We start from the raw sequence: 26,971 nt of genomic DNA, 5'->3' as shown, positions 1-26,971 counted from the left end.
GTAAAGATGGCGGAATAACACAAACAGCAGCAGAAACAACACAATATATTAACCCTTCTCTCACCAGGGAGCAAAGATAAAATTATATTAAAGTAAAAAAAAACACAAAAATACATAAAAATAATCCCCAAAGGAGAAATCACATGATGAGGGGATCGGCCTCTATATAGGGGAGGGGGTGCGATTAACCCTTGTAAGGTTTTATTGTCAGTACAATGCATGGGTCATACCAGTGTGCGGGGGGGGGAGGAATATACCATCTGTGCTGCTGGAGGGACGTAAGAGAATCCTGACAGGGAGAGAACACACCTACCTGTATCTCTAGAGGAGCCGTGTACTTACAGGACCTGCGATGATGTCACCGTCATGTGATCAGTCACATAGAGGAGGAGGAGTCACATGATCAGGGGCTGCTGCTCTAGGCTCATCTGCTCAGTGTATGAAGGACTCTGCTGTCACATGACCATTATCACAGGTCCTTCAAATACAATCTCTCCTGTCCTGAATTGCTCAGCCCCGCCCTCTGTCACATGATCCTCCCACAGGTCCTTCATCCACAGTCACATCTATACTGCTAAACTTTGCCTCAAAATGTACTGGTCACATGATTGTGACATCATCACAGGTCCTACACCTCCAGCATGTAGCAGATACAGAGCAGGTCCTGGTGGGGCAGTCACTGCTGTTGTGTGTGGAGATCTCTCAGAACAGCAGCCCCTGATCATGTGACTCCTCCTCAATGTGACTGATCACATGACGGTGACATAATCGCAGGTCCTGTAAGCACACGGCTCCTCTACAGATACAGGTATGTGTGTGCAGTCACCATCAGATCAGGATTATTGGGGATGTTATTAACCCTTAAAGGACTAGGGCAGTGAAAAATAACATTAGTTATAGATTGCGGGTGTCCAACTGCTGGGATCCCCCGCGATCTCCTGTACGGGTCCCCATCATTTCGCAGGAAGCAGCTGCCGAAGCACTTCCTCCCTGTATTTCTATGGGATACATGGTTGGGGCGTTTTGGCCGCCACTCCATGCAGGGGTTGGCTTGCCCCCTTCCTGTGGACTGTCGCGGCCCCGTACAAGAGATCGCAGGGGGTCCCTACAAAACTCCTTTATGAACATGCGGTACATTTACGCTAGGGCTGGGCGGTATGACCAAATGTGCGTATCACGGTATTTTTGTAACTTTCGGCGGTTCCATGGTATAAAACAGTATTTCCTCCCCCCCAAATTAATTATCAGCCCAGCGCTGCGCTATTCTGCCCCCCCCCAACAAAAATTAATTAGCCCAGCGCTGCGCTATTCTGCCCCCCCAACAAAAATTATCAGCCCAGCGCTGCCCTCCTAATGCTGTTTGTTGCGGCCGCCGGCGCTGACACAAGGTAAACAAAATAAACTCACGCATGTTCCGACGTTGGCCTTACGCTAGGGACGGGAACGTCAGACAGCCGTCAGCCTATCACCGGCCGCAGCGATGTTCCGCCTTGGCCGCTGATAGGCTGAGCCCACTGTCATGTAAGGAGCTCTGGGCGTCTTCTTACATGACAGTGGGCTCAGTCTATCAGTGGCCGGTGATAGGCTGACGGCTGTCCGACGTTCCATTCACTAGGAAGCAGATGAGGCCGGTACCGGACCAATGGGAGGTGAGTTAAAGATTATTTTGTTTATTTTTTGCATCCCGGACATAGGGATACCACACAGTGTAGAGCAGTGGTTTTCAACCTGCCGACCTCCAGATGTTGCAAAACTACAACTCCCAGCATGCCCGGACAGCCGTTGGCAGGTTGAAGACCACTGGTATAGAGTGTCAGCGCCGGCGGCCGCAACAATCATGAGGATGAGGAGGGCAGCGCATGCGTGTGACATATCAGTATTTACCCCGATGGAGACAGCGCTGGGCTGATAATTAATTGGGGGGCAGAACAGCGCTCGCGGGTGACTGTTGATTAGTTCCCCGATGTGGGGGACAGCGCAGCGCTGGGCTCATTCATTCCTGAAGGGGAGGGGCCCAACTGGTATTGCGGTATGGGTTAAAATTCATATCGTGCAGCACAAAAATGTCGGTATTCGGTATGAACCGGTATAACGCCCAGCGCTAATTTACGCTCTGCACCCCATATGGGATTTAGAGCTTAGGAGCTATAAGCAGCCAGGACTCACTGCTAATGATTAACCCATTAAAGGGGTACTCTGCTGCCCTAGTGTTCAGAACGATTGGAGCGGGGGTTGTGCTGGCAAAGCCCCGCCCCTCGTTCTGTCACGCCCTCTCAATGCAGGTCTATGGAATGAGGCGTGTTTGTATAGTGAAGGGCTGCAGGTCACCTCCCCGCCCATCCTGTCATCTGGTTAAATTCTTCTCTGGGTATTAGCCATTTCTTCCATACAGCAATCTAAGATGGCCGCCGCTGTGGTCCCGGTGGCTGCTTCTACCTCCTTCCTTACGGCCGCACAGACTGCACACGAGGCACAGCGGTAACATATGGTCTCTCCTCAGAGGCTTCTCCCTCAGCCTTCTCTGCTCGGGCCCCTCTGTTCCATCCCCTTTGTTACCACAAACAACGTGTTCCAGATGAAAAGGATCCATAATGTGGTTACCTGGAGGGACAACATCCACGTCAGGATTCAAACTCCCGACATAGTGTCGTCCCAACCCTGGAGACCAGATTGTCTTTCTGCCCGGATTCTGGACAATAATTCCCAGTGTGACGCGGATCCATTCAACTATGATCCCACCAAAGCTTTATGTGAACTAAAGTACGAAAAGCACAGAAATGTGTCATGTGACCGTGTCACAAAAGTCTTTACACCCCTGAGGGGAGGCACAATGGTTTGTTTGTGTCTCGTTGTTGTAATGTTTCCGCCATGTTTGCTCTGAGTGAAGGTCTTTACACCCCTGAGGGGAGGCACAATGGTTTGTTTGTGTCTCGTTGTTGTAATGTTTCCGCCATGTTTGTTCTGAGTGAAGGTCTTTACACCCCTGAGGGGAGGCACAATGGTTTGTTTGTGTCTCGTTGTTGTAATGTTTCCGCCATGTTTGCTCTGAGTGAAGGTCTTTACACCCCTGAGGGGAGGCACAATGGTTTGTTTGTGTCTCGTTGTTGTAATGTTTCTGCCATGTTTACTCTGAGTGAAGATCTTTACACCCCTGAGGGGAGGCACAATGGTTTGTTTGTGTCTCGTTGTTGTAATGTTTCCGCCATGTTTGCTCTGAGTGAAGGTCTTTACACCCCTGAGGGGAGGCACAATGGTTTGTTTGTGTGTCGTTGTTGTAATGTTTCCGCCATGTTTGCTCTGAGTGAAGATCTTTACACCCCCTGAGGGGAGGCACAATGGTTTGTTTGTGTGTCGTTGTTGTAATGTTTCCGCCATGTTTGCTCTGAGTGAAGGTCTTTACACCCCTGAGGGGAGGCACAATGGTTTGTTTGTGTGTCGTTGTTGTAATGTTTCCGCCATGTTTGCTCTGAGTGAAGGTCTTTACACCCCTGAGGGGAGGCACAATGGTTTGTTTGTGTCTCGTTGTTGTAATGTTTCCGCCATGTTTGCTCTGAGTGAAGGTCTTTACACCCCCTGAGGGGAGGCACAATGGTTTGTTTGTGTCTCGTTGTTGTAATGTTTCCGCCATGTTTGCTCTGAGTGAAGGTCTTTACACCCCTGAGGGGAGGCACAGTGGTTTGTTTGTGTCTCGTTGTTGTAATGTTTCCGCCATGTTTGCTCTGAGTGAAGGTCTTTACACCCCTGAGGGGAGGCACAATGGTTTGTTTGTGTCTCGTTGTTGTAATGTTTCCGCCATGTTTGCTCTGAGTGAAGGTCTTTACACCCCCTGAGGGGAGGCACAATGGTTTTTGTGTCTCGTTGTTGTAATGTTTCCGCCATGTTTGCTCTGAGTGAAGATCTTTACACCCCTGAGGGGAGGCACAATGGTTTGTTTGTGTCTCGTTGTAATGTTTCCGCCATGTTTGCTCTGAGTGAAGGTCTTTACACCCCTGAGGGGAGGCACAATGGTTTGTTTGTGTCTCGTTGTTGTAATGTTTCCGCCATGTTTGCTCTGAGTGAAGGTCTTTACACCCCTGAGGGGAGGCACAATGGTTTGTTTGTGTCTCGTTGTTGTAATGTTTCCACCATGTTTGCTCTGAGTGAAGGTCTTTACACCCCTGAGGGGAGGCACAATGGTTTGTTTGCAGTGGGATACATACAATGAAGGAATATCAGGTCTAGATGTCCTCAGTCCACTATGAGAGAAGGTGAGATGAGGTAAAGCCGCTCACAATAAGCGTATACGTATGTATATAAAAGAAGGTGATAATGTGAGGAAATCCTTGGGATTAGTGGGAGGCAGAAGGTCTCGATCCTGTGTGGAAATATCCCAGATGGATGATCCCTTTATCAATGATTCCAGTGCGGTGTCACCAAATCCCTTATATGTGTAACTGTTTATTGTCTGGAGTCCTGATATTTGGCGCCCTCCAGTGGTCAGGGTAAACACCTAGTTGGCATCAGAATAACTGACTATAGTTAAAATAGGATGGTAAGAGAAGGTGTGTGACATAGGACAGTGACCTCCGACCATGACAGGTCACATCTACTGGATGATGAAGAGTCCTCAGACACTTTGTCCACCATTTCCCTCTTCTCACCACTCATGGCTTCTGGTATTACCTGGATAACATGGACGGTGGATTCCTGTCTCCATATTCTGCCCATCCCCCATGACTCCGCCCCAGACTATGATGGATCCCCTGACTAGGTTTACAGCCTCCATGATTGACTATAATGTCTCCTCAGATGTTTCCCCAGATTATCTCCAGGAAATGGATTTTATTTCTCCATAGAATCTGGTGCGGTTTATCATCGTCTCCTCTTCTTCCCTTCAGGTTTCTCCAATCCAGGATCCTCTGCTGATATCTTCTATATAAGAGAATTCTCCTGGATGACCCATCAACCATGGAGAGAGACAGGAACAAGATGGCCGACAGGATCATAAACCTCACCCTACAGATACTCTTCCGGCTTACTGGAGAGGTGAGGGATTCTGGGAGTGATGTCACATGACCTCATTCTTATCTATGTAATAACAGATAGATATGACTGGAGAGGTGAGGGATTCTGGGAGTGATGTCACATGACCTCATTCCTATCTATGTAATAACAGATGGATATGACTGGAGAGGTGAGGGATTCTGGGAGTGATGTCACATGACCTCATTCTTATCTATTGTCAGGATCCGGACTGGTATGCAGCGAGGACACTGGTGGTGGATCCTCTGTGTCAGTGAGGTGATGGCGTGGGCCGTACCAGGGGAACGGAGTCTAAGGGGTTACTGGTCTTCACCAGAGCCCGCTGCAAAGCGGGATGGACTTGCAGCGGCAGGTAACCCCCAAGTGGTTCCACCCGATAGCGGCTCAACCCCAACTGACAGCTGAGACAGGCGCGTTACACAGGGACAGGGCAAGAGCAAGGTCGGACGTAGCAGAAGGTCAGGGCTGGCAGCAAGAGTTGTAGTCATGGGCAACAGCAGAAGGTCTGGGTACACAGGCTTGGGAACACACTAAACGCTTTCACAGGGCACAAGGCAACAAGATCCGGCAAGGACAGGAAGGGGAAGTGGGTTTTTATACACATAGAGCAAGTGTGGTACTGATTGGGCCAGGCACCGATGGTGCACTGGTCCTTTAAATTTCAGAGAACCGGCGCGCGCGCGCCCTATAGAGCGGGGCCGCGCGCGCCGGGACAGGACAGCAAGAGGACTGGGCAGGTGAGGAGATTGTGATGCGACCCGCGGGCGGGCGGGTGCGTCCCGCTACGCGGATCGCATCCCCGCCGGTGATACCAGTGCAGCGCTCCCGGTCAGCGGGTCTGACCGGGGCGCTGCACAGAGAAGAACGCCGCGAGCGCTCCGGGGAGGAGCAGGGACCCGGGGCGCTCGGCGTAACATCTATGTATGTATCTATTTAATTATATTAATGTATCTCTCCATACACAGGATTACTCAGTAGTGAAGAAGTCCTCTAGTGGGCGCTGTCGGGCCCCTGTGTGTGAAGGATGGGGAGGAACCCTGAACCCAATCCCGGGGCCCCCACCTCAGTCCCTGATACATGAGGAAATGGATGAACAGAAGATCCGAGAACTCATCAACAAGATGATGGAGCTATTGACTGGAGAGGTGACCCTGCTGACACATTATACAGTAATGGAGGGGTCTGGTGATGACTGGAGAGGTGACCCTGCTGGGACATTATACAGTACTGGAGGGGTCTGGTGATGACTGGAGAGGTGACACTGCTGGGAATGCTGGGACATTATACAGTAATGGAGGGGTCTGGTGATGACTGGAGAGGTGACACTGCTGGGACATTATACAGTAATGGAGGGGTCTGGTGATGACTGGAGAGGTGACACTGCTGGGACATTATACAGTAATGGAGGGGTCTGGTGATGACTGGAGAGGTGACACATCTGGGACATTATACAGTAATGGAGGGGTCTGGTGATGACTGGAGAGGTGACACTGCTGGGACATTATACAGTAATGGAGGGGTCTGGTGATGACTGGAGAGGTGACACTGCTGGGACATTATACAGTAATGGAGGGGTCTGGTGATGACTGGAGAGGTGACACTGCTGGGACATTATACAGTAATGGAGGGGTCTGGTGATGACTGGAGAGGTGACACTGCTGGAAATGCTGGGACATTATACAGTAATGGAGGGGTCTGGTGATGACTGGAGAGGTGACCCTGCTGGGACATCATACAGTAATGGAGGGGTCTGGTGATGACTGGAGAGGTGACACTGCTGGAAATGCTGGGACATTATACAGTAATGGAGGGGTCTGGTGATGACTGGAGAGGTGACACTGCTGGGATATTATACAGTAATGGAGGGGTCTGGTGATGACTGGAGAGGTGACCCTGCTGGGACATTATACAGTAATGGAGGGGTCTGGTGATGACTGGAGAGGTGACACTGCTGGGACATTATACAGTAATGGAGGGGTCTGGTGATGACTGGAGAGGTGACACTGCTGGGACATTATACAGTAATGGAGGGGTCTGGTGATGACTGGAGAGGTGACCCTGCTGGGACATTATACAGTAATGGAGGGGTCTGGTGATGACTGGAGAGGTGACCCTGCTGGGACATTATACAGTAATGGAGGGGTCTGGAGATGACTGGAGAGGTGACCCTGCTGGGACATTATACAGTAATGGAGGGGTCTGGAGATGACTGGAGAGGTGACCCTGCTGGGACATTATACAGTAATGGAGGGGTCTGGTGATGACTGGAGAGGTGACCCTGCTGGGACATTATACAGTAATGGAGGGGTCTGGTGATGACTGGAGAGGTGACGCTGCTGGGAATGCTGGGACATTATACAGTAATGGAGGGGTCTGGTGATGACTGGAGAGGTGACACTGCTGGAAATGCTGGGACATTATACAGTAATGGAGGGGTCTGGTGATGACTGGAGAGGTGACACTGCTGGGATATTATACAGCAATGGAGGGGTCTGGTGATGACTGGAGAGGTGACACTGCTGGGACATTATACAGTAATGGAGGGGTCTGGTGATGACTGGAGAGGTGACACTGCTGGGACATTATACAGTAATGGAGGGGTCTGGTGATGACTGGAGAGGTGACCCTGCTGGGACATTATACAGTAATGGAGGGGTCTGGAGATGACTGGAGAGGTGACCCTGCTGGGACATTATACAGTAATGGAGGGGTCTGGAGATGACTGGAGAGGTGACCCTGCTGGGACATTATACAGTAATGGAGGGGTCTGGTGATGACTGGAGAGGTGACACTGCTGGGACATTATACAGTAATGGAGGAGTCTGGTGATGACTGGAGAGGTGACCCTGCTGGTACATTATACAGTAATGGAGAGGTCTGGTGATGTCTGGAGAGGTGACACTGCTGGGAATGCTGGGACATTATACAGTAATGGAGGGGTCTGGTGATGACTGGAGAGGTGACACTGCTGGGACATTATACAGTAATGGAGGAGTCTGGTGATGACTGGAGAGGTGACACTGCTGGGACATTATACAGTAATGGAGGGGTCTGGTGATGACTGGAGAGGTGACACTGCTGGGACATTATACAGTAATGGAGGGGTCTGGTGATGACTGGAGAGGTGACACTGCTGGGACATTATACAGTAATGGAGGGGTCTGGTGATGACTGGATAGGTGACACTGCTGGGACATTATACAGTAATGGAGGAGTCTGGTGATGACTGGAGAGGTGACACTGCTGGGACATTATACAGTAATGGAGGGGTCTGGTGATGACTGGAGAGGTGACACTGCTGGGACATTATACAGTAATGGAGGGGTCTGGTGATGACTGGAGAGGTGACACTGCTGGAACATTATACAGTAATGGAGTAGTCTGGTGATGACTGGAGAGGTGACACTGCTGGGAATGCTGGGACATTATACAGTAATGGAGGGGTCTGGTAATGACTGGAGAGGTGACACTGCTGGGACATTATACAGTAATGGAGGGGTCTGGTGATGACTGGAGAGGTGACACTGCTTGGACATTATACAGTAATGGAGGGGTCTGGTGATGACTGGAGAGGTGACACTGCTGGGACATTATACAGTAATGGAGGGGTCTGGTGATGACTGGAGAGGTGACACTGCTGGAACATTATACAGTAATGGAGGAGTCTGGTGATGACTGGAGAGGTGACACTGCTGGGACATTATACAGTAATGGAGGGGTCTGGTGATGACTGGAGAGGTGACACTGCTGGGACATTATACAGTAATGGAGGGGTCTGGTGATGACTGGAGAGGTGACCCTGCTGGGAATGCTGGGACATTATACAGTAATGGAGGGGTCTGGTGATGACTGGAGAGGTGACACTGCTGGGACATTATACAGTAATGGAGGAGTCTGGTGATGACTGGAGAGGTGACACTGCTGGGACATTATACAGTAATGGAGGGGTCTGGTGATGACTGGAGAGGTGACACTGCTTGGACATTATACAGTAATGGAGGGGTCTGGTGATGACTGGAGAGGTGACACTGCTGGAACATTATACAGTAATGGAGGAGTCTGGTGATGACTGGAGAGGTGACACTGCTGGGACATTATACAGTAATGGAGGGGTCTGGGGATGACTGGAGAGGTGACACTGCTGGGACATTATACAGTAATGGAGGGGTCTGGTGATGACTGGAGAGGTGACACTGCTGGGACATTATACAGTAATGGAGGGGTCTGGGGATGACTGGAGAGGTGACACTGCTGGGACATTATACAGTAATGGAGAGGTCTGGTGATGACTGGAGAGGTGACACTGCTGGGACATTATACAGTAATGGAGGGGTCTGGTGATGACTGGAGAGGTGACACTGCTGGGACATTATACAGTAATGGAGGGGTCTGGTGATGACTGGAGAGGTGACACTGCTGGGACATTATACAGTAATGGAGGGGTCTGGTGATGACTGGAGAGGTGACACTGCTGGGACATTATACAGTAATGGAGGGGTCTGGTGATGACTGGAGAGGTGACACTGCTGGGACATTATACAGTAATGGAGGGGTCTGGTGATGACTGGAGAGGTGACACTGCTGGGACATTACACAGTAATGGAGGGGTCTGGTGATGACTGGAGAGGTGACACTGCTGGGACATTACACAGTAATGGAGGAGTCTGGTGATGACTGGAGAGGTGACACTGCTGGGACATTATACAGTAATGGAGGGGTCTGGTGATGACTGGAGAGGTGACACTGCTGGGACATTACACAGTAATGGAGGAGTCTGGTGATGACTGGAGAGGTGACACTGCTGGGACATTATACAGTAATGGAGGAGTCTGGTGATGACTGGAGAGGTGACCCTGCTGGGACATTATACAGTAATGGAGGGGTCTGGTGATGACTGGAGAGGTGACACTGCTGGGAATGCTGGGACATTATACAGTAATGGAGGGGTCTGGTGATGACTGGAGAGGTGACACTGCTGGGACATTATACAGTAATGGAGGAGTCTGGTGATGACTGGAGAGGTGACACTGCTGGGACATTATACAGTAATGGATTGGTCTGGTGATGACTGGAGAGGTGACACTGCTGGAACATTATACAGTAATGGAGGGTCTGGTGATGACTGGAGAGGTGACACTGCTGGGACATTATACAGTAATGGAGGGGTCTGGTGATGACTGGAGAGGTGACACTGCTGGGACATTATACAGTAATGGAGGGGTCTGGTGATGACTGGAGAGGTGACACTGCTGGGACATTATACAGTAATGGAGGGGTCTGGTGATGACTGGAGAGGTGACACTGCTGGGACATTATACAGTAATGGAGGAGTCTGGGGATGACTGGAGAGGTGACACTGCTGGGACATTATACAGTAATGGAGGGGTCTGGTGATGACTGGAGAGGTGACACTGCTGGGACATTATACAGTAATGGAGGGGTCTGGTGATGACTGGAGAGGTGACACTGCTGGTAATGCTGGGACATTATACAGTAATGGAGAGGTCTGGTGATGACTGGAGAGATGACACTGCTGGGACATTATACAGTAATGGAGGGGTCTGGTGATGACTGGAGAGGTGACAATGCTGGGACATTATACAATAATGGAGGGGTCTGGTGATGACTGGAGAGGTGACACTGCTGGGACATTATACAGTAATGGAGGGGTCTGGTGATGACTGGAGAGGTGACCCTGCTGGGACATTATACAGTAATGGAGGTGTCTGGTGATGACTGGAGAGGTGACACTGCTGGGAATGCTGGGACATTATACAGTAATGGAGGGGTCTTGTGATGACTGGAGAGGTGACCCTGCTGGGACATTATACAGTAATGGAGGGGTCTGGTGATGACTGGAGAGGTGACACTGCTGGGACATTATATAGTAATGGAGGGGTCTGGTGATGACTGGAGAGGTGACACTGCTGGGACATTATACAGTAATGGAGGGGTCTGGTGATGACTGGAGAGGTGACACTGCTGGGACATTATACAGTAATGGAGGGGTCTGGTGATGACTGGAGAGGTGACACTGCTGGGACATTATACAGTAATGGAGGGGTCTGGTGATGACTGGAGAGGTGACACTGCTGGGACATTATACAGTAATGGAGGGGTCTGGTGATGACTGGAGAGGTGACACTGCTGGGACATTATACAGTAATGGAGGGGTCTGGTGATGACTGGAGAGGTGACCCTGCTGGGAATGCTGGGACATTATACAGTAACACCACTGGAGGGGTCGGGGTGATGACTGTATCATTATGTGTCAGGTTCCTATAAGGTGTCAGGACGTGGCGGTCTATTTCTCCATGGAGGAGTGGGAGTATGTAGAAGGACACAAGGATCAGTACAAGGATCAGGTCATGATGGAGGATCAGCAGCCCCTCACATCACCAGGTAATAGACATGACTATATACACACGTCCTCTTATTATTTGTATGTAAAGAATGAATTCAGTCTCTGTATGTGTTCCCTACAGTCAGATCCAGTAAGAGAACAGCACCAGAGAGGTGTCCCCGTCCTCTTCTTCCACAAGATGATCAGGTAGATGGAGATATTCCCTATGATCTGTAGAAGGGCTGTGAAGCTCTTGTGGTCAGTCCCCTCACCCTCCATGATTCCTCATCTCCTGCTCATGTCTGATGACCTTTACAATATTTGTTTCATATCTTATGAATCAGGGAGAAGATCCAAACAATATTAATGCTACAGAGACAGATGTGAGTGGTGATGAGCAGTATATGAAGAACATTCCTACAGAGAAAGATTTGATCAATATTAATCGTACAGATATGAAGGAAGAAGAAGAGAAAGATGTGATCGGTGATGAGCAGTATAAGTTGGACATTCCTACAGAGAAAGATCTGATCTATAATAATACTACAGAATTAAGGAAAGAAGAAGAGACAGATGTGAGCAGTGATGAGCAGTATAAAGAGTACATTCCTACAGAGAAAGATGTTAACAATTTTTATGCTACAGACATAAAGGAAGAAGAGACAGATATGAGCGGTGATGAGCAGTTTCAGGAGGACATTCCTACAGGGAAAGATCTGAACAATTTTAATGCTACAGATATAAAGGAAGAAAAGACAGATATGAGCGGTGATCAGCAGTACAAGAAGGAAATTCCTACACGGAAAGATCTGATCTATATTAATCCTTCATATATGAAGGAAGAAGAAGAGACATATGTGAGCAGTGATGAGCAGTATAAGAAGGACATTCCTACAGGGAAAGTTCTGATCCATATTAATGCTACAGATATAAAGGAAGAAGAGACAGATGTGAGCGGTGATGACCAGTATAAGGAGGACATTCCTACAGGTAACCACCCAGGTGATTAGTAACCATTAAATACAGAGAAGGGTCACAGATTCTTTAATCTATCTGTCCTGTCTCTTGCTGTATATTCATCCTTTCAGCCAAAATGCAAACTAATGTGATACTACTTCTGCAATATGGACATGAAATATCCCTATGTGTACACAACATGGAGACATATATACCAGATAACACAATACACAACATGGAGACATATACCAGATAACACAATACACAACATGGAGACATATACCAGATAACACAATACACAACATGGAGACATATACCAGATAACACTATACACAACATGGAGACATATACCAGATAACACAATACACAACATGGAGACATATACCAGATAACACAATACACAACATGGAGACATATACCAGATAACACTATACACAACATGGAGACATATACCAGATAACACAATACACAACATGGAGACATATACCAGATAACACAATACACAACATGGAGACATATACCAGATAACACTATACACAACATGGAGACATATACCAGATAACACAATACACAACATGGAGACATATACCAGATAATACAATACACAACATGGAGACATATACCAGATAACACAATACACAACATGGAGACATATACCAGATAACACAATACACAACATGGAGACATATACCAGATAACACAATACACAACATGGAGACATATACCAGATAACACAATACACAACATGGAGACATATACCAGATAACACAGTACACAACATGGAGACATATACCAGATAACACGATACACAACATGGAGACCTATACCAGATAACACAATACACAACATGGAGACCTATACCAGATAACACAATACACAACATGGAGACATATACCGGATAACACAATACACAACATGGGGACATATATACCAGATAACACAATACACAACATGGAGACATATACCAGATAACACAATACACAACATGGAGACATATACCAGATAACACAATACACAACATGGAGACATATACCGGATAACACAATACACAACATGGAGACGTATACCGGATAACACAATACACAACATGGAGACATATACCAGATAACACAATACACAACATGGAGACATATACCAGATAACACAATACACAACACGGAGACATATACCAGATAACACAATACACAACATGGAGACATATACCAGATAACACGTTATACACAACATGGAGACATATACCAGATAACACAACATGGAGACATATATTTCCCCACATAACACAATACACAACATGGAGACATATACCAGATAACACAGTACACAACATGGAGACATATAACAGATAACACAATACACAACATGGAGACATATACCAGATAATACAATACACAACATGGAGACATATACCAGATAACACAATACACAACATGGAGACATAACACGATACACAACATGGAGACATATACCAGATAACACAATACACAACATGGAGACATATACCAGATAACACGATACACAACATGGAGACATATACCAGATAACACAATACACAACATGGAGACATATACCAGATAACACAATACACAACATGGAGACATATACCAGATAACACAATACACAACATGGAGACATATACCAGATAACACAATACACAACATGGAGACATATACCAGATAACCCGTTATACACAACATGGAGACATATACCAGATAACACAACATGGAGACATATACCAGATAACACGATACACAACATGGAGACATATACCAGATAACACAATACACAACATGGAGACATATACCAGATAACACGATACACAACATGGAGACACATACCAGATAATACAATACACAACATGGAGACATATACCAGATAACACAATACACAACATGGAGATATATACCAGATAACACGATACACAACATGGAGACATATACCAGATAACACAATACACAACATGGAGACATATACCAGATAACACAATACACAACATGGAGACATATACCAGATAACACAATACACAACATGGAGATATATACCAGATAACACAATACACAACATGGAGATATATACCAGATAACACAATACACAACATGGAGACATATACCAGATAATACAATCCACGACATGGAGACATATACCAGATAACACAATACACAACATGGAGACATATATTTCCCCACATAACACAATACACAACATGGAGACATATACCAGATAACACAGTACACAACATGGAGACATATACCAGATAACACCATACACAACATGGAGACATATACTAGATAGCAGAAGAGTCTTTTGGAGGATGGATATAGTGACATAACTAGGGTCCTCTCCCTTCTCCCGATCCATTACTTGTTTCTCATCAAACAGCAACTGGTTCCATGGCTACCAGCTAATTAACCAGCCCTTTCCCTGCTGGGTCCTGGCTATTTAATCTACTACAGTTCTGTATGGCTTTACCCTTGAATGGTCTCTGATCTTCAGGCACTCTCCTGTTGTTCCTGGTTGTGATGACCCATGTATGACCCTGACCTGTCCCACATGCTCTCTGTTTCCTGATCCCGGTCCTGACTTCACTTCATTCCTTTATTCTGTTTTAGGCTTTTCCTTAATACCGTCTCGCCCCCTCCCATAGACTTTCATTGAGTAGGTATGTCGTGACCTTATGACCCCCACAGCCCACACCCAGTGCTCAGTACTAAATGTTCCAAATTCTTGAGCAGCGGAGTACCCCTTTAAAGGGGTATTCCGCCCCTAGACATCTTATCCCCTATCCAAAGGATAGGGGATAAGATGTCAGATCACCGCGGTCCCGCTGCTGGGGACCCCTGGGATCTCCGTTGCGGCACCGCGCTATCATTACAGCACAGAGCGAGTTCGCTCTGTGCGTAATGACGGGCGATACGGGGGACGGAGCAGCGTGACGTCATGGCGCCGCCCCTCGTGACATCATGGCCCGTCCCCTTAATGCAAGTCTATGGGAGGGGGCGTGACGACCGCCACGCTCCCTCCCATAGACTTGTATTAAAAGGGGCGGGATGTGATGTCATGAGGGGCGGAGCCATGACGTAACTATGCTCCGGCCCCTGTACCGCCCATCATTACGTGCAGAGCGAACTTGCTCTGTGCTGTAATGATAGCGCGGTGCCGCAGCGGGGATCCCGGGGGTCCCCAGCAGCGGGACCGCGGCGATCTGAAATCTTATCCCCTATCCTTTGGATAGGGGATAAGATGTCTAGGGGTGGAATACCCCTTTAATCTCCCTGTCTTTTCTCACTCTGTGGCAGAGCAGCTCATGTCTGGAAGAAGTGCACTGGAATAATTCTCTCGTGGACTCTCCGAAATTATACAAGATGAGATTTGGCCAGAAATCTTCAGGAGTTTTTGTCTTTCTCAATCCTAAATGACACTAGATTCCAAAAGTGACCACCAGTCTGGCCCTTTTCTCGGATCATTTTAAACCTGGGACCCTTGTGATCTCACTGCTGCAGGGAGATCGCAGGGGGCCCAGCGGCGGGACCCCCGCAGGTGTGACTGAGATGCAGTGTATATGTACTCCATCGATTTGTTTAAAGGAGTACTCCGTCTCGCACTTTTTTCCTTTTATCCCGTCTGGGCTGCAAAATAAAAGAAAACGCACTTTCTCTTACCTGCCAAGAGCCCCCGGAGCTCCGGTACACTCCGGTACAGGTGTTGGGTCCCCGGGCTGTATTCTTCTTACTTCCTGTTAGCCCGGCACGTCACACTGAGCTTCAGCCTATCACTGGCCGCAGCGATGTCCCGCCTCCGGAGCTCCAGGGGCTCGTTGGCAGGTAAGAGAAAGTGTGTTTTCTTTTATTTTGCAGCCCGGACGGGATAAAAGGAAAAAAGTGCGCGCCGGAGTACTCCTTTCAGCAAACATGCAAGTCCCCAACCTTTTCTCAACCTTTTTCGCGACTGTACTCCCAAAGGGTAAAAGTATGTCTGCGGAAACCCCTCATGCGGAACTTACGTGCGAGGGGTACCTGTGGACAAAATAAGTCATAAAAGTACTTACCGTATTTTCCCACGTATAAGACGACGCCCAACTGTTGCAGTTAAAATATAGAGTTTGGGATGTACTCGCCGTATAAGACTACCCCTCTACTGCGATGTACTGTACCTTTGCTTTTGTTTCCCCCACACTAGGTAGGCAGCATAGTTCCCTCACACTAGGTAGGCAGCATAGTTCCCTCACACTAGGTAGGCAGCATAGTTCCCACTACATTAGGTTGTCTATATAGTCCCCTCACATTAGGTGGCCAGCATACTTCCCCCACATTAGGTTTTTTACATAGTCCCCCCCCCCCCCCCCCACACACACATTAGGTTGTCAGCATAGTTCTCCCACATTAGTTTGTATTTCCCCCACATTAGGTTGGCAGTATAGTTCCCCCACATTAGGTTGCCCGTATATGGTAGTTCCCCCCACATTAGGTTGTAGTTCCCCCACATTAGGTTGTAGTTCCCCCCACATTAGGTTGGCAGTATAGTTCCCCCCACATTAGGTTGCCAGTATACGGTAGTTCCCCCACATTAGGTTATAATTCCCCCACATTAGGTTGGCAGTATAGTTCTCCCCCCCCCCCCCACACTAGGTTGTAGTTCCCCCACATTAGGTTGGCAGTATAGTTCCCCCACATTTGGTAGGCAGTGGCCCCCACAGACATACATATACAGTGTATGGCTGGAGGCTGCATGCCTGTGTACAGCCCCACTTCAGTGCTCCGACCACCACTCCTCTGGTCAGGGGTCACAATCTACTGCTGTGGCCTATCAGCCATAGCAGTAGGTCCCGGGACCAGAGGAGCGGTGGTCAGAGCACCGAAGATGACATGCTGGTAACTTACGCATCCTCGCTGCTCCGCTCTGCCGTTTCCATGGGCGCACGGGACATCAGTGACGTCTCTGCATGCACTACCTCCCAGGCCCCTGTGTTTTTAACCTCTTAAGGACCCAGGGTGTATGGGTACGCCCTGGCTTCCTGGTAGTTAAGGACCCAGGGCTTACCTGTATATCCGTGGGAATTCCGGTCCTCATCGGGCGGGGACCGGACCGGGGTGAGTGTTGATATTTATCAGCAGGCACCCCGTGCAAATGCCCAGGGGGGGGGTGGTCATCGGACCGGCGATTTGCGGCTATTCCAGGTCATACGGGTCTGTGGTGACCCGGAAAATAAGGGGGATTGGGGTTGTCCAAGACACCCACGATCCCCCGAAGGGATAGGAGTGAGGTGGCAGGGATGCCACCCCTCCTATCCCTGCTATTGGTCGTCTAGAAGCGGCGACCAATAGCAGATCGCTGGCGGGGGGTTAACTTTCGGTTTCCCCATTCTGCCCACCCACAATAGGCGGGACAGAACGGGGAAACCGAAGGGGAGAGGTGCCAAAGGTCCACTTCCTATCGGCAGAGGCAGCGAACGGCGACGGTCCCCTTCGGTCCCTACGGAAGCCGGTGAGTTGCCTAGCAACATTTGGAGGACTACAGTTTAAGACCACTATACAGTGATCTTTAAACTGTAGCCCTCCAGATGTTGCAAAAGACAGCTGTTTGGGCATGCTGGGATTTGTAGTTTTGCAACATCTGGAGGGCCACAGTTTGGAGATCACTGTGCAGTGGTCTCTAAACTGTAGCCCTCCAGATGTTGCAAAACTACAAATCCCAGCATGCCCAAACAGCTGTCTCGGCATGCTGGGAGTTGTAGTTGCGTACGTACCTCCAGCTGATGCATAACTACATCTCCCTTCGGCGATTAGTACATGCTGGGAGTTGTAGTTTTGCAACAGCTGGAGGCACACTGGTTGGAAAATAGTGAGTTAGGTAACAGAACCTAACTGAAGGTTTTCCATGCACAGTCTGTAAGTACATGCTGGGAGTTGTACTTTTGAAACAGCTGGAGGTTTGCTCCCCCATGTGACAGACAGGGTACATTCACACGGGTGAGTTTCCTGCTTCAAGTTTGAGCTGCGGCAAATTTTTTGCCGCAGCACAAACTCCTTGCGGGAAACTCACTGTAAGCCCCCGCCAGTGCGAATGTACCCTAAACACACTACACTATCACATAATAAAGGGTAAAACACTACATATACACCCCCTTACACTGCCCCCCCCCCCCCCCAATAAAAATGAAAAACGTATCGTACGGCAGTGTTTCCAAAACGGAGTCTCCCAGCATTTCCGGACAGCCACTGACTGTCCAGGCATGCTGGGAGTTTAGCAACAGCTGGAGGCACCCTGTTTGGCAATCGCTGGCGTAGAATACCCCTATGTCCACCCCAATGCAATCCCTAATTTAGTCCTCAAATGCTCATGGCGCTCTCTCACTTCGGAGCCCTGTCGTATTTCAAGGAAACAGTTTAGGGCCACATATGGGGTATTTCTGTACTCGGGAGAAATTGCACTACAAATTTTGGGGGTCTTTTTCTCCTTTTACCCCTTATGAAAAGGAAAAGTTGGGGGCTATACCAGCCAGTTAGTGTAATAAAAAATATTTACACTAACATGCTAATGTTGCCCCATACTTTTTACTTTTTCCCAAGTGGTAAAAGGAAAAAAAGACCCCCAAAATTTTGAACGCAATTTCTCCTGAGTACGGAAATACTCCATATGTGGGTGTAAAATGCTCTGCGAGCGCATAACAAGGCTCAGGAGTGAGAGCACATGTACATTTGAGGCCTAAATTGGTGATTTGCACAGGGGTGGCTGATTTTACAGCGGTTCTGACATAAACGTAAAATAATAAATACCCACATGTGACCCCATTTTGGAAACTACACCCCTCACGGAATGTAACAAGGGGTATAGTGAGCCTTAACACCCCACAGTTTTTTGACGAAATTTCATTAAATTTGGATGGGAAAACCTGGTGTTACCCTTAATTTTTCATTTTCACAAGGGAATATAGGATATAAACCCCCCCTAAAATTTGTAGCCCCATTTCTTCTGAGTAAGAACATACCCCATATGTGGATGTAAAGTGCTCTGCGGGCGAACTACAATGCTCAGAAGAGAAGGCGCGACATTGGGATTTTGAAGAGAAAATGTATCCGGAATTGAAGGCCACGTTGGTTTACAAAGCCCCCATAGAGCCAGAACAATGGCCCCCACATGTGACCCCATTTTGGAAACTAAACCCCTCACATAATGTAATAAGGGGTACAGTGAGCATTTACGCCCCACAGGTGTCTGACAGATTTTTGGAACAGTGGTCCATGAAAATGAAAAATTTTATTTTTCATTTGCACAGTCCACTGTTCCAAAGATCTGTCAAACACCAGTGGGGTGTAAATTTCTTCAAAACTGAACTGGTCCCTGAAAAATTACGATTTTGAAAATGTTGTGAAAAATTGGAAAATTGCTGCTGAACTTTGAAGCCCTCTGGTGTCTCCCAAAAGTAAAAACTTGTCAACATTATGATGCAAATATAAAGCAGACATATTGTATATGTGAATAAATATAAAGTTTATTTGGAATATTCATTTTCCTTATAGGCAGAGAGTTTCAAATTTAGAAAAATTCTAAATTTTTTATTTTTTCATCAAATTTGGGAATCAAACAAAAGTATCAAGAAAAATTTAGCAATAACATAAAGTAGAATATGTCACGAAAAAACAATCTCGGAATCAGAATGAAAGGTAAAAGCATCTCAGAGTTATTAATGCTTAAAGTGACAGTGGTCAGATGTGCAAAAAACGCTCTGGTCCCACACTGAAAATTGGCTGGATCCTTAAAGAGTAGCTCCCACCATCCTATTTTTTTTTCCTGTCCCTACCTATTGCCAATCTATCCCTAACCCCCTCCCTGCTTTTAATTTTTATTTTTACTATATTAAAAATGCCTTTTGTCTGCCTGGCAGTGTGCTCACTATCAGGCAGACTTCCCCAGCAGGCACCACGTGCCTGCTGGGGGCGACTTCTGCCCTTAGTTCATCTACACAGGGTGCCTCCAGCTGTTTCACCACTACAACTCCCAGCTTGCCCTGATATCTATTGGCTGTCAGGGCATGATGGGAGTTGTAGTATTGAAACAGCTGGAGGAACCCTGTGTAGAAAAACTATTAGTTAGTTACATGCGGCGCTAGCCCATCCCCTCCGTCTCCCTCCCCCCTGCGCCATACCCCGTTCCCTCCATCACAAACACCCCCCGCACCCCGCATACCTTGTTCCCTCCATCACAAACCCCCCGCCCGCATACCCCGTTCCCTCATTACACTTACTGCAGAGTCCGACAGCGGGCGTGCAGGGACAGCGGCGGCGACGATGTGCGGGAGGAGTGGCCTCCCAGCCAGTGGCCGGGAAACCAATGCGCTCGTTCCCTGCCTGTCTGATTGACAGGCAGGGAGCGCAGGCTGAATGAAAAAGGACCGATGCCCGGCCGCATCAGTCCTTTTTCAGGCGTGACGTCACGCCAGGCTGCAGCCGGCCACTAGGAGGGAGACCCCTAGTGGCCGGTTTTCAAATATAAATTAAACCATTTTAATAAAAAAAAATAAAAGTATATTAGAGATAAGTTGTAGTACATAAGTACTACAACATATCAAAAAATAAAGTTGGTGACAGTGCCCATTTAAGGGGACAGGGATGTCCCAAATGTGACTGGGGTAATTCATCTCGGACGGGACACCCGGGTTATGGATAATCCATACTCTGGGCATCCCGGCCGACTGCAGCACCCGGCGTATAAGAAGACCCCCGACTTTTGAGAACATTTTACTGGGTTTAAAAGTTGTCTTATACGCCAGAACATATGGTAATTTCATAATGGTGTGTGCTTAATTTTCTAGTGCGATACTTAATCCCCTTGTGCCATTATCCCCCCCTCTGGTCCCCCTGGGCCAATATATGACATACATACAATAACACCCTCCCATACTGTGGTGTTACACTTAGTCTAACATGCTTACCAGGCCTGTGTCTATCCCGTTCGGCGGGAGTCAGAGGGCCGCAATGGCGTGGGACGTCCTTCTGCGCTGTGCCGGCACCTCAGGCATGGCAGCCACTGCAGCTCACGTAAAGTGGCCGTGGCCACAGCTCTGGCCGCAGTACCATATTGTGAGCTGCCGCGATGACTGCGCGTCCAATCCCCACTCTGCGCTGACAAATACTGCCCAATGCATGGCCGGTATTTGTCAGCGAATTGCTGTACCCCCGCACAACCCGTGGCGTACCCCTAGAGGTACACATACCCCTGGTTGAGAACCCCTGCCCTAGGGGGACTCATAAAAAATAAAGTAAATAGGCCCTTCCCCCAGTAAAAATTAAAATTTACCCTTTTTTCTATTTTACCCCAAAAAGTGTTAAAAAAATATATATATTTGATATTGACGCATGCGTAAATGTCTGAACTATCTATGTTATTATTCCCGTACAGTGGATGGCGTTAACATGTCATTCCCCCCCAAAAAATTTTTAAAAAGCCCTCTTTGCTGCCATATAGCAGTCCCCTTCTGTGCCCCCATATAGCAGTTAGCCCCCTTCTGTGCCCCCATATAGTAGTTAGGCCCCTCTTTGCTGCCATATAGCAGTCCCCTTCTGTGCCCCCATATAGCAGTTAATCCCTTTCTTTGCCATCATATAGCAGTTAGGCACCTTCTGTCCCCCCATATAGTAGTTAGGCCCCTCTTTGCTCCCATATAGCAGTTAGTCCCCTTCTGTGCCCCCATATAGCAGTTAGTCCCCTTCTTTGCCCCCCATATAGCAGTTAGGCCCCTTCTGTGCCCCCATATAGCAATTAGGCCCCTTCTGTGCCCCCATATAGCAATTAGGCCCCCTCCCCCCCCCCACTTAACTGAGATTGACAGATGGGAAGGTAGGTTGCTTCTTCCCTGTACTTACGTAAGTAGGTGGTTTCAGCTCCCCCACCCTAGGTAGGTGGCTTCTCCATCTAACAGCCCCTCAGGTAATTAGGGGGCTTCTCCATCCACCAGGTTGGTAGGTGGTTTTAGTCCCCCCCCCCCCCGTTAAGTGGGTAGGTGGCTTCTTCATCCCCGCTCCTTTAGTAGGTAGGTGGCTTCTCCACCCTTTACCCGTTAAGTAGATAGGTGACTTAAGTCCTCCCCTCCTTAGGTAGGTGGTTTCTCCATCCCTCCTTTGGTAGGTAGGCTTCTCCCCGCCCCCCACTCCATATTAGCAAAGTGGTGGATTATATGTAAAAATAAAATAATATTCTATCATGGTGCTGGCGGTGCAATAAGACGTCATTGCCGCGCCATTACAGATGTTCTGGGTGTCCTGACGGCCGGCCAGTACTTGGATGATTGGAGGGGCTGGGATCTCTTAGCTTCGCCACTCTGCGGCCGCTGCACTCAAAGTCCTGATACTAAAGTCAGTACCTTGTGTGCTAGTGTGAGTGTCTTGACGCACCAGGGTCATAATGTACGACCTGAAACGTTCAGCAACTTTGAAGCGAGCGCAGGAGCTTCGCTCATTTCATAGCAGTGTCGGCTACCATCAGCAGGACACTCTCTGCTAATGACGGGCTGATCACAACGTATAAAGTGAAAGCTGCCAGAAGCCTGCAATGAGATCACGGGGGTCCGATAAGCTAAGATGATAGTGGAGGATCTCCTTACAGCCCCTACTGCTGATTCAATGTTGTAGGCCGGCTAGGCTGTATCAGTAATAGCCAATTAGCCAATCAGCCGGTATAATGCTATGTCATAGCACAGCATTATACAGCAAAGCTGATGTTTGTATATAAAAGTGACTATGTGACTGAAAAAAGTGTCAGGTAAAAAATAATAAAATGTTTTTAAAATGATATAACAGCCCCTACCCTAATAAACAAAAAAATGTAATTATTCCTTTTTCCCATTTTACACCCCCCTAACCCCCCCCCCCCCCCCAAAAAAAAAACTAAAACTAACAAAACATAATTGGAATCGCCGTGTTCATAATTGTTCGGCCTATTAAAATATAATATTTATGATACCACACAGTGAACAGCATAAGTGTTAAAAAATAACAAGCGCCAAAAATGATGATTTTGGTCACATGATATAAAATAAAAAGGAATAAAAAATTTCCAGCAAAACAAAAATTGTCCGATTAAAAAAAACAGATCATGGCGCCAAAAACGACCGCAGGACCCCCTGAGATCTCTGAAAAGGGACCGGGCAGTGAGGAGCACATGGGGTAGACGGCACCCGCTCCTTTGATTTCTATGGAAGCTCCGAAAAGACCCGAGTCCAGCACTCCGGCATCATGGGCATTCCCATAGAAATCAATGGATCATTGGACTACTGGTAGACGACACGCGCTCCTCACTGAGAGAGCCAGGGTCCCATTCCGGTGATCACGGAGGGTCCCAGCAGTTGGACCCCCCCCCCATGATCAGCTACTTATCCCCTTTACTGTGGATAAGGAATAAGTAAATGTTGGCTGCAGTACCCCTTTAAAGGGGTACTCCACTGCCCCAGCGTTCCGAATATTTTGTTGCGAACACTGGGTGTGGGCTGTGGGGGTCGTGACGTCATGCCCACGCCCCAAATGATGTCATGCTATGCCCACTCAATGCAAGTCTATTGGAGGGAGTGTGGCAGCTGCCATGCCCCCTCCCGTAGACTTGCACTGAGGGGGCGTGATGTCGCAAGGTGTGGTCTTGACATCATGACCCCTTCAGCCTGCCCCTCCCATAGACTTTCATTGATAGGGCGTGGCTTGACATCACAAGGGGCGTGGCCGTGACATCACAACCCCCGCAGCCCGAACTTAGCGTTCAAAACAAAATGTTCCGAACGCTGGGGCAGTGGAGTGTCCCTTTAAGGGGTTACAAAGTAGAAAAGCGTAACAAAAACCAAGAAAATTAGGTATCGTAGTGATCGTATTCACCTGACAAATAATTTTACCGCACAGTGAATGAAGGATCGGCGCCGCAAGAAACAAGACTTATAGCAAAATAAGATTTTTGGCTCTTGAATACGCAAAAGCTTAAATTTCCTGTGTTGTTAAGGGGTTAATACTGATAATAAAATCTGTGTTATTCTCTGCAGATTCTTGTAGCAGGAGATCAGAGGAGAATCTTATATCTTCAGATTATAAAGCAGATGATGATATCACACAAGATACATATGAAGAACATTCCATTATCCCAGATACACCCTCAGCCCTTCACAGCCAAGATCTGTCATCTCATCCTTATATACAGGTCCTGTCTTCTCAGTCATCACAGGATGTTCAGCAAAATAAAGGTCACAGAAGGGGTGTTGGACATCAACGAGCTCATACAGGAAAGAAACCATATTCATGCTCCGAATGTGGGAAATGTTTTACTTTGAAATCATATCTTATTCAACATCAAAGAACTCACACAGGGGAGAAGCCATTTTCATGTGCAGAATGTGGGCAATGTTTTACTAACAAATCAAATCTTCTTGTACATCAAAGAACTCACACAGGGGAGAAGCCGTTTTCATGTTCAGAATGTGGAAAATGTTTTATTCAGAAATCACATCTTGTTAAACATGGAAAAACTCACACAGGAGAGAAGCCATTTTCATGTGCAGAATGTGGGCAATGTTTTACTAACAAATCAAATCTTCTTGTACATCAAAGAACTCACACAGGGGAGAAGCCATTTTCATGTTCAGAATGTAGAGAATGTTTTACTCAGGAATCACATCTTGTTAAACATCAAAGAACTCACACAGGGGAGAAGCCATTTTCATGTTCCGAATGTGAAAAAAGTTTTAATAACAAATCAAATCTTCTTGTACATCAAAGAAGACTCTGCCATGGCCTCGCCCCCATTCCACCAAAATCCCTCCTCATGTCTCACTCCAACACAAAAAATAAAAAATGTTTTTAGAAAATATAGTGAATATATATTGTGAATTCAAATAGAGAAATAACTCAGAAATGGTCGCACATCTACAACATGCACAGTGATCTTCAGCAAAATGTATTACACTAATGGGTCGTTAGTGTACTTGATGATCATGAAGTGCAAGCCCACTAGCCACGTCACGGCCACCTGTACGTAGCGGGTCCCTTACACCCTTAGCACAAAAGAAGGGGTGGGGGGCAATTATAAAATGCTACATACTCTATATGCCACCAGGATTTAACAGTGCCGCACACTGTGCCTCCTAGATATACCAGTGCCGCACACTGTGCCTCCTAGATATACCAGTGCCGCACACTGTGCCTCCTAGATATACCAGTGCCGCACACTGTGCCTCCTAGATATACCAGTGCCGCACACTGTGCCTCCTAGATATACCAGTGCCGCACACTGTGCCTCCTAGATATACCAGTGCCGCACACTGTGCCTCCTAGATATACCAGTGTCGCACACTGTGCCTCCTAGATATACCAGTGCCGCACACTGTGCCTCCTAGATATACCAGTGCCGCACACTGTGCCTCCTAGATATAACAGTGCTGCACACTGTGCCTCCTAGATATAACAGTGCTGCACACTGTGCCTCCTAGATATACCAGTGCTGCACACTGTGCCTCCTAGATATACCAGTGCAGCACACTGTGCCTCCTAGATATACCAGTGCTGCACACTGTGCCTCCTAGATATACCAGTGCAGCACACTGTGCCTCCTAGATATACCAGTGCAGCACATTGTGCCTCCTAGATATACCAGTGCCGCACACTGTGCCTCCTAGATATAACAGTGCTGCACACTGTGCCTCCTAGATATAACAGTGCTGCACACTGTGCCTCCTAGATATACCAGTGCTGCACACTGTGCTACCAGGTTTAACAGTGCCGCACACTGTGCCTCCTAGATATACCAGTGCTGCACACTGTGCCTCCTAGATATACCAGTGCCGCACACTGTGCCTCCTAGATATACCAGTGCCGCACACTGTGCCTCCTAGATATACCAGTGCCGCACACTGTGCCTCCTAGATATACCAGTGCTGCACACTGTGCCACCAGGTTTAACAGTGCCCCACACTGTGCCACCAATAATAATTGTAGAGAAGTAATTCCAGCACTTACCATATATTCAATGTAGTTTATTGCATATCCCTGAACATATGGTGAGTGCTGGGATTACTTCTCTACTATGTTCTGGGCCTGATCCATCCACGTGCACCACAACTAGGGAAGTGCTGACCTCCACCTATTGTGGATATAATAATGTCACATACTGTGCTGCCCGGATATATAGGATATAATAATGTAACACACTGTGCCCCTAGGGTATACTAGTGCCACACACTGTGTGCCATGTATAGTAGTACATAGGCTGTGTGCTCAGTACATAGCTGTACCATACAGGAGACCGTTAAAACATAATAGTGTCCACTACAAAGGATTGTGCCAACCCAGTGTTCCTGCCTGACCTCTCAACTCCCATCATTTTGGACTATGCTGGAGAGCTCTAGGCATGATGGGAGTTGTAGTTTTGTAATAGCTGCAAAGCCACAGGTTGGAGTACATTATCACCCATCATCCCTGCAGAACTTACAATAGACTCCGGCTGATGGGACAGTCAGACAGAACACACAATGATATCAGTGACCTGAGTGATGTCTTCTCTGTTGTCTTCTTTTCTTCTTTATCTGGTCCAGACGCCATGACTTCTACAAGCTCCATCTTCTCTGCAGAGTGTGACACAAGCAGATCATAGGTTCTCACTTTGTCCGCAGATCCTCATCCTCCATAA

General features: G+C 47.7%; 1 protein-coding gene across 1 annotated transcript; it reads left to right on the top strand.

The window, feature by feature from the left end:
• The first annotated feature begins 671 nt into the window (after positions 1 to 671).
• On the top strand, positions 672 to 26,971 carry LOC130298099 (oocyte zinc finger protein XlCOF7.1-like). Its single transcript, XM_056550990.1, has 8 exons — positions 672 to 808; positions 4,878 to 5,025; positions 5,988 to 6,167; positions 11,298 to 11,424; positions 11,508 to 11,572; positions 11,710 to 12,367; positions 24,336 to 25,142; positions 26,955 to 26,971. The coding sequence occupies exons 2-8, from the start codon at positions 4,948 to 4,950 to the stop codon at positions 26,969 to 26,971; spliced, it is 1,932 nt and encodes a 643-aa protein (XP_056406965.1). The 5' UTR covers positions 672 to 808; positions 4,878 to 4,947.

The sequence above is a fragment of the Hyla sarda genome, assembly GCF_029499605.1.
Source record: "Hyla sarda isolate aHylSar1 chromosome 1 unlocalized genomic scaffold, aHylSar1.hap1 SUPER_1_unloc_20, whole genome shotgun sequence".
In the NCBI taxonomy this organism is placed as follows: Eukaryota; Metazoa; Chordata; class Amphibia; order Anura; family Hylidae; genus Hyla; species Hyla sarda.
This window is presented reverse-complemented; position numbering and strand designations above follow the sequence as displayed.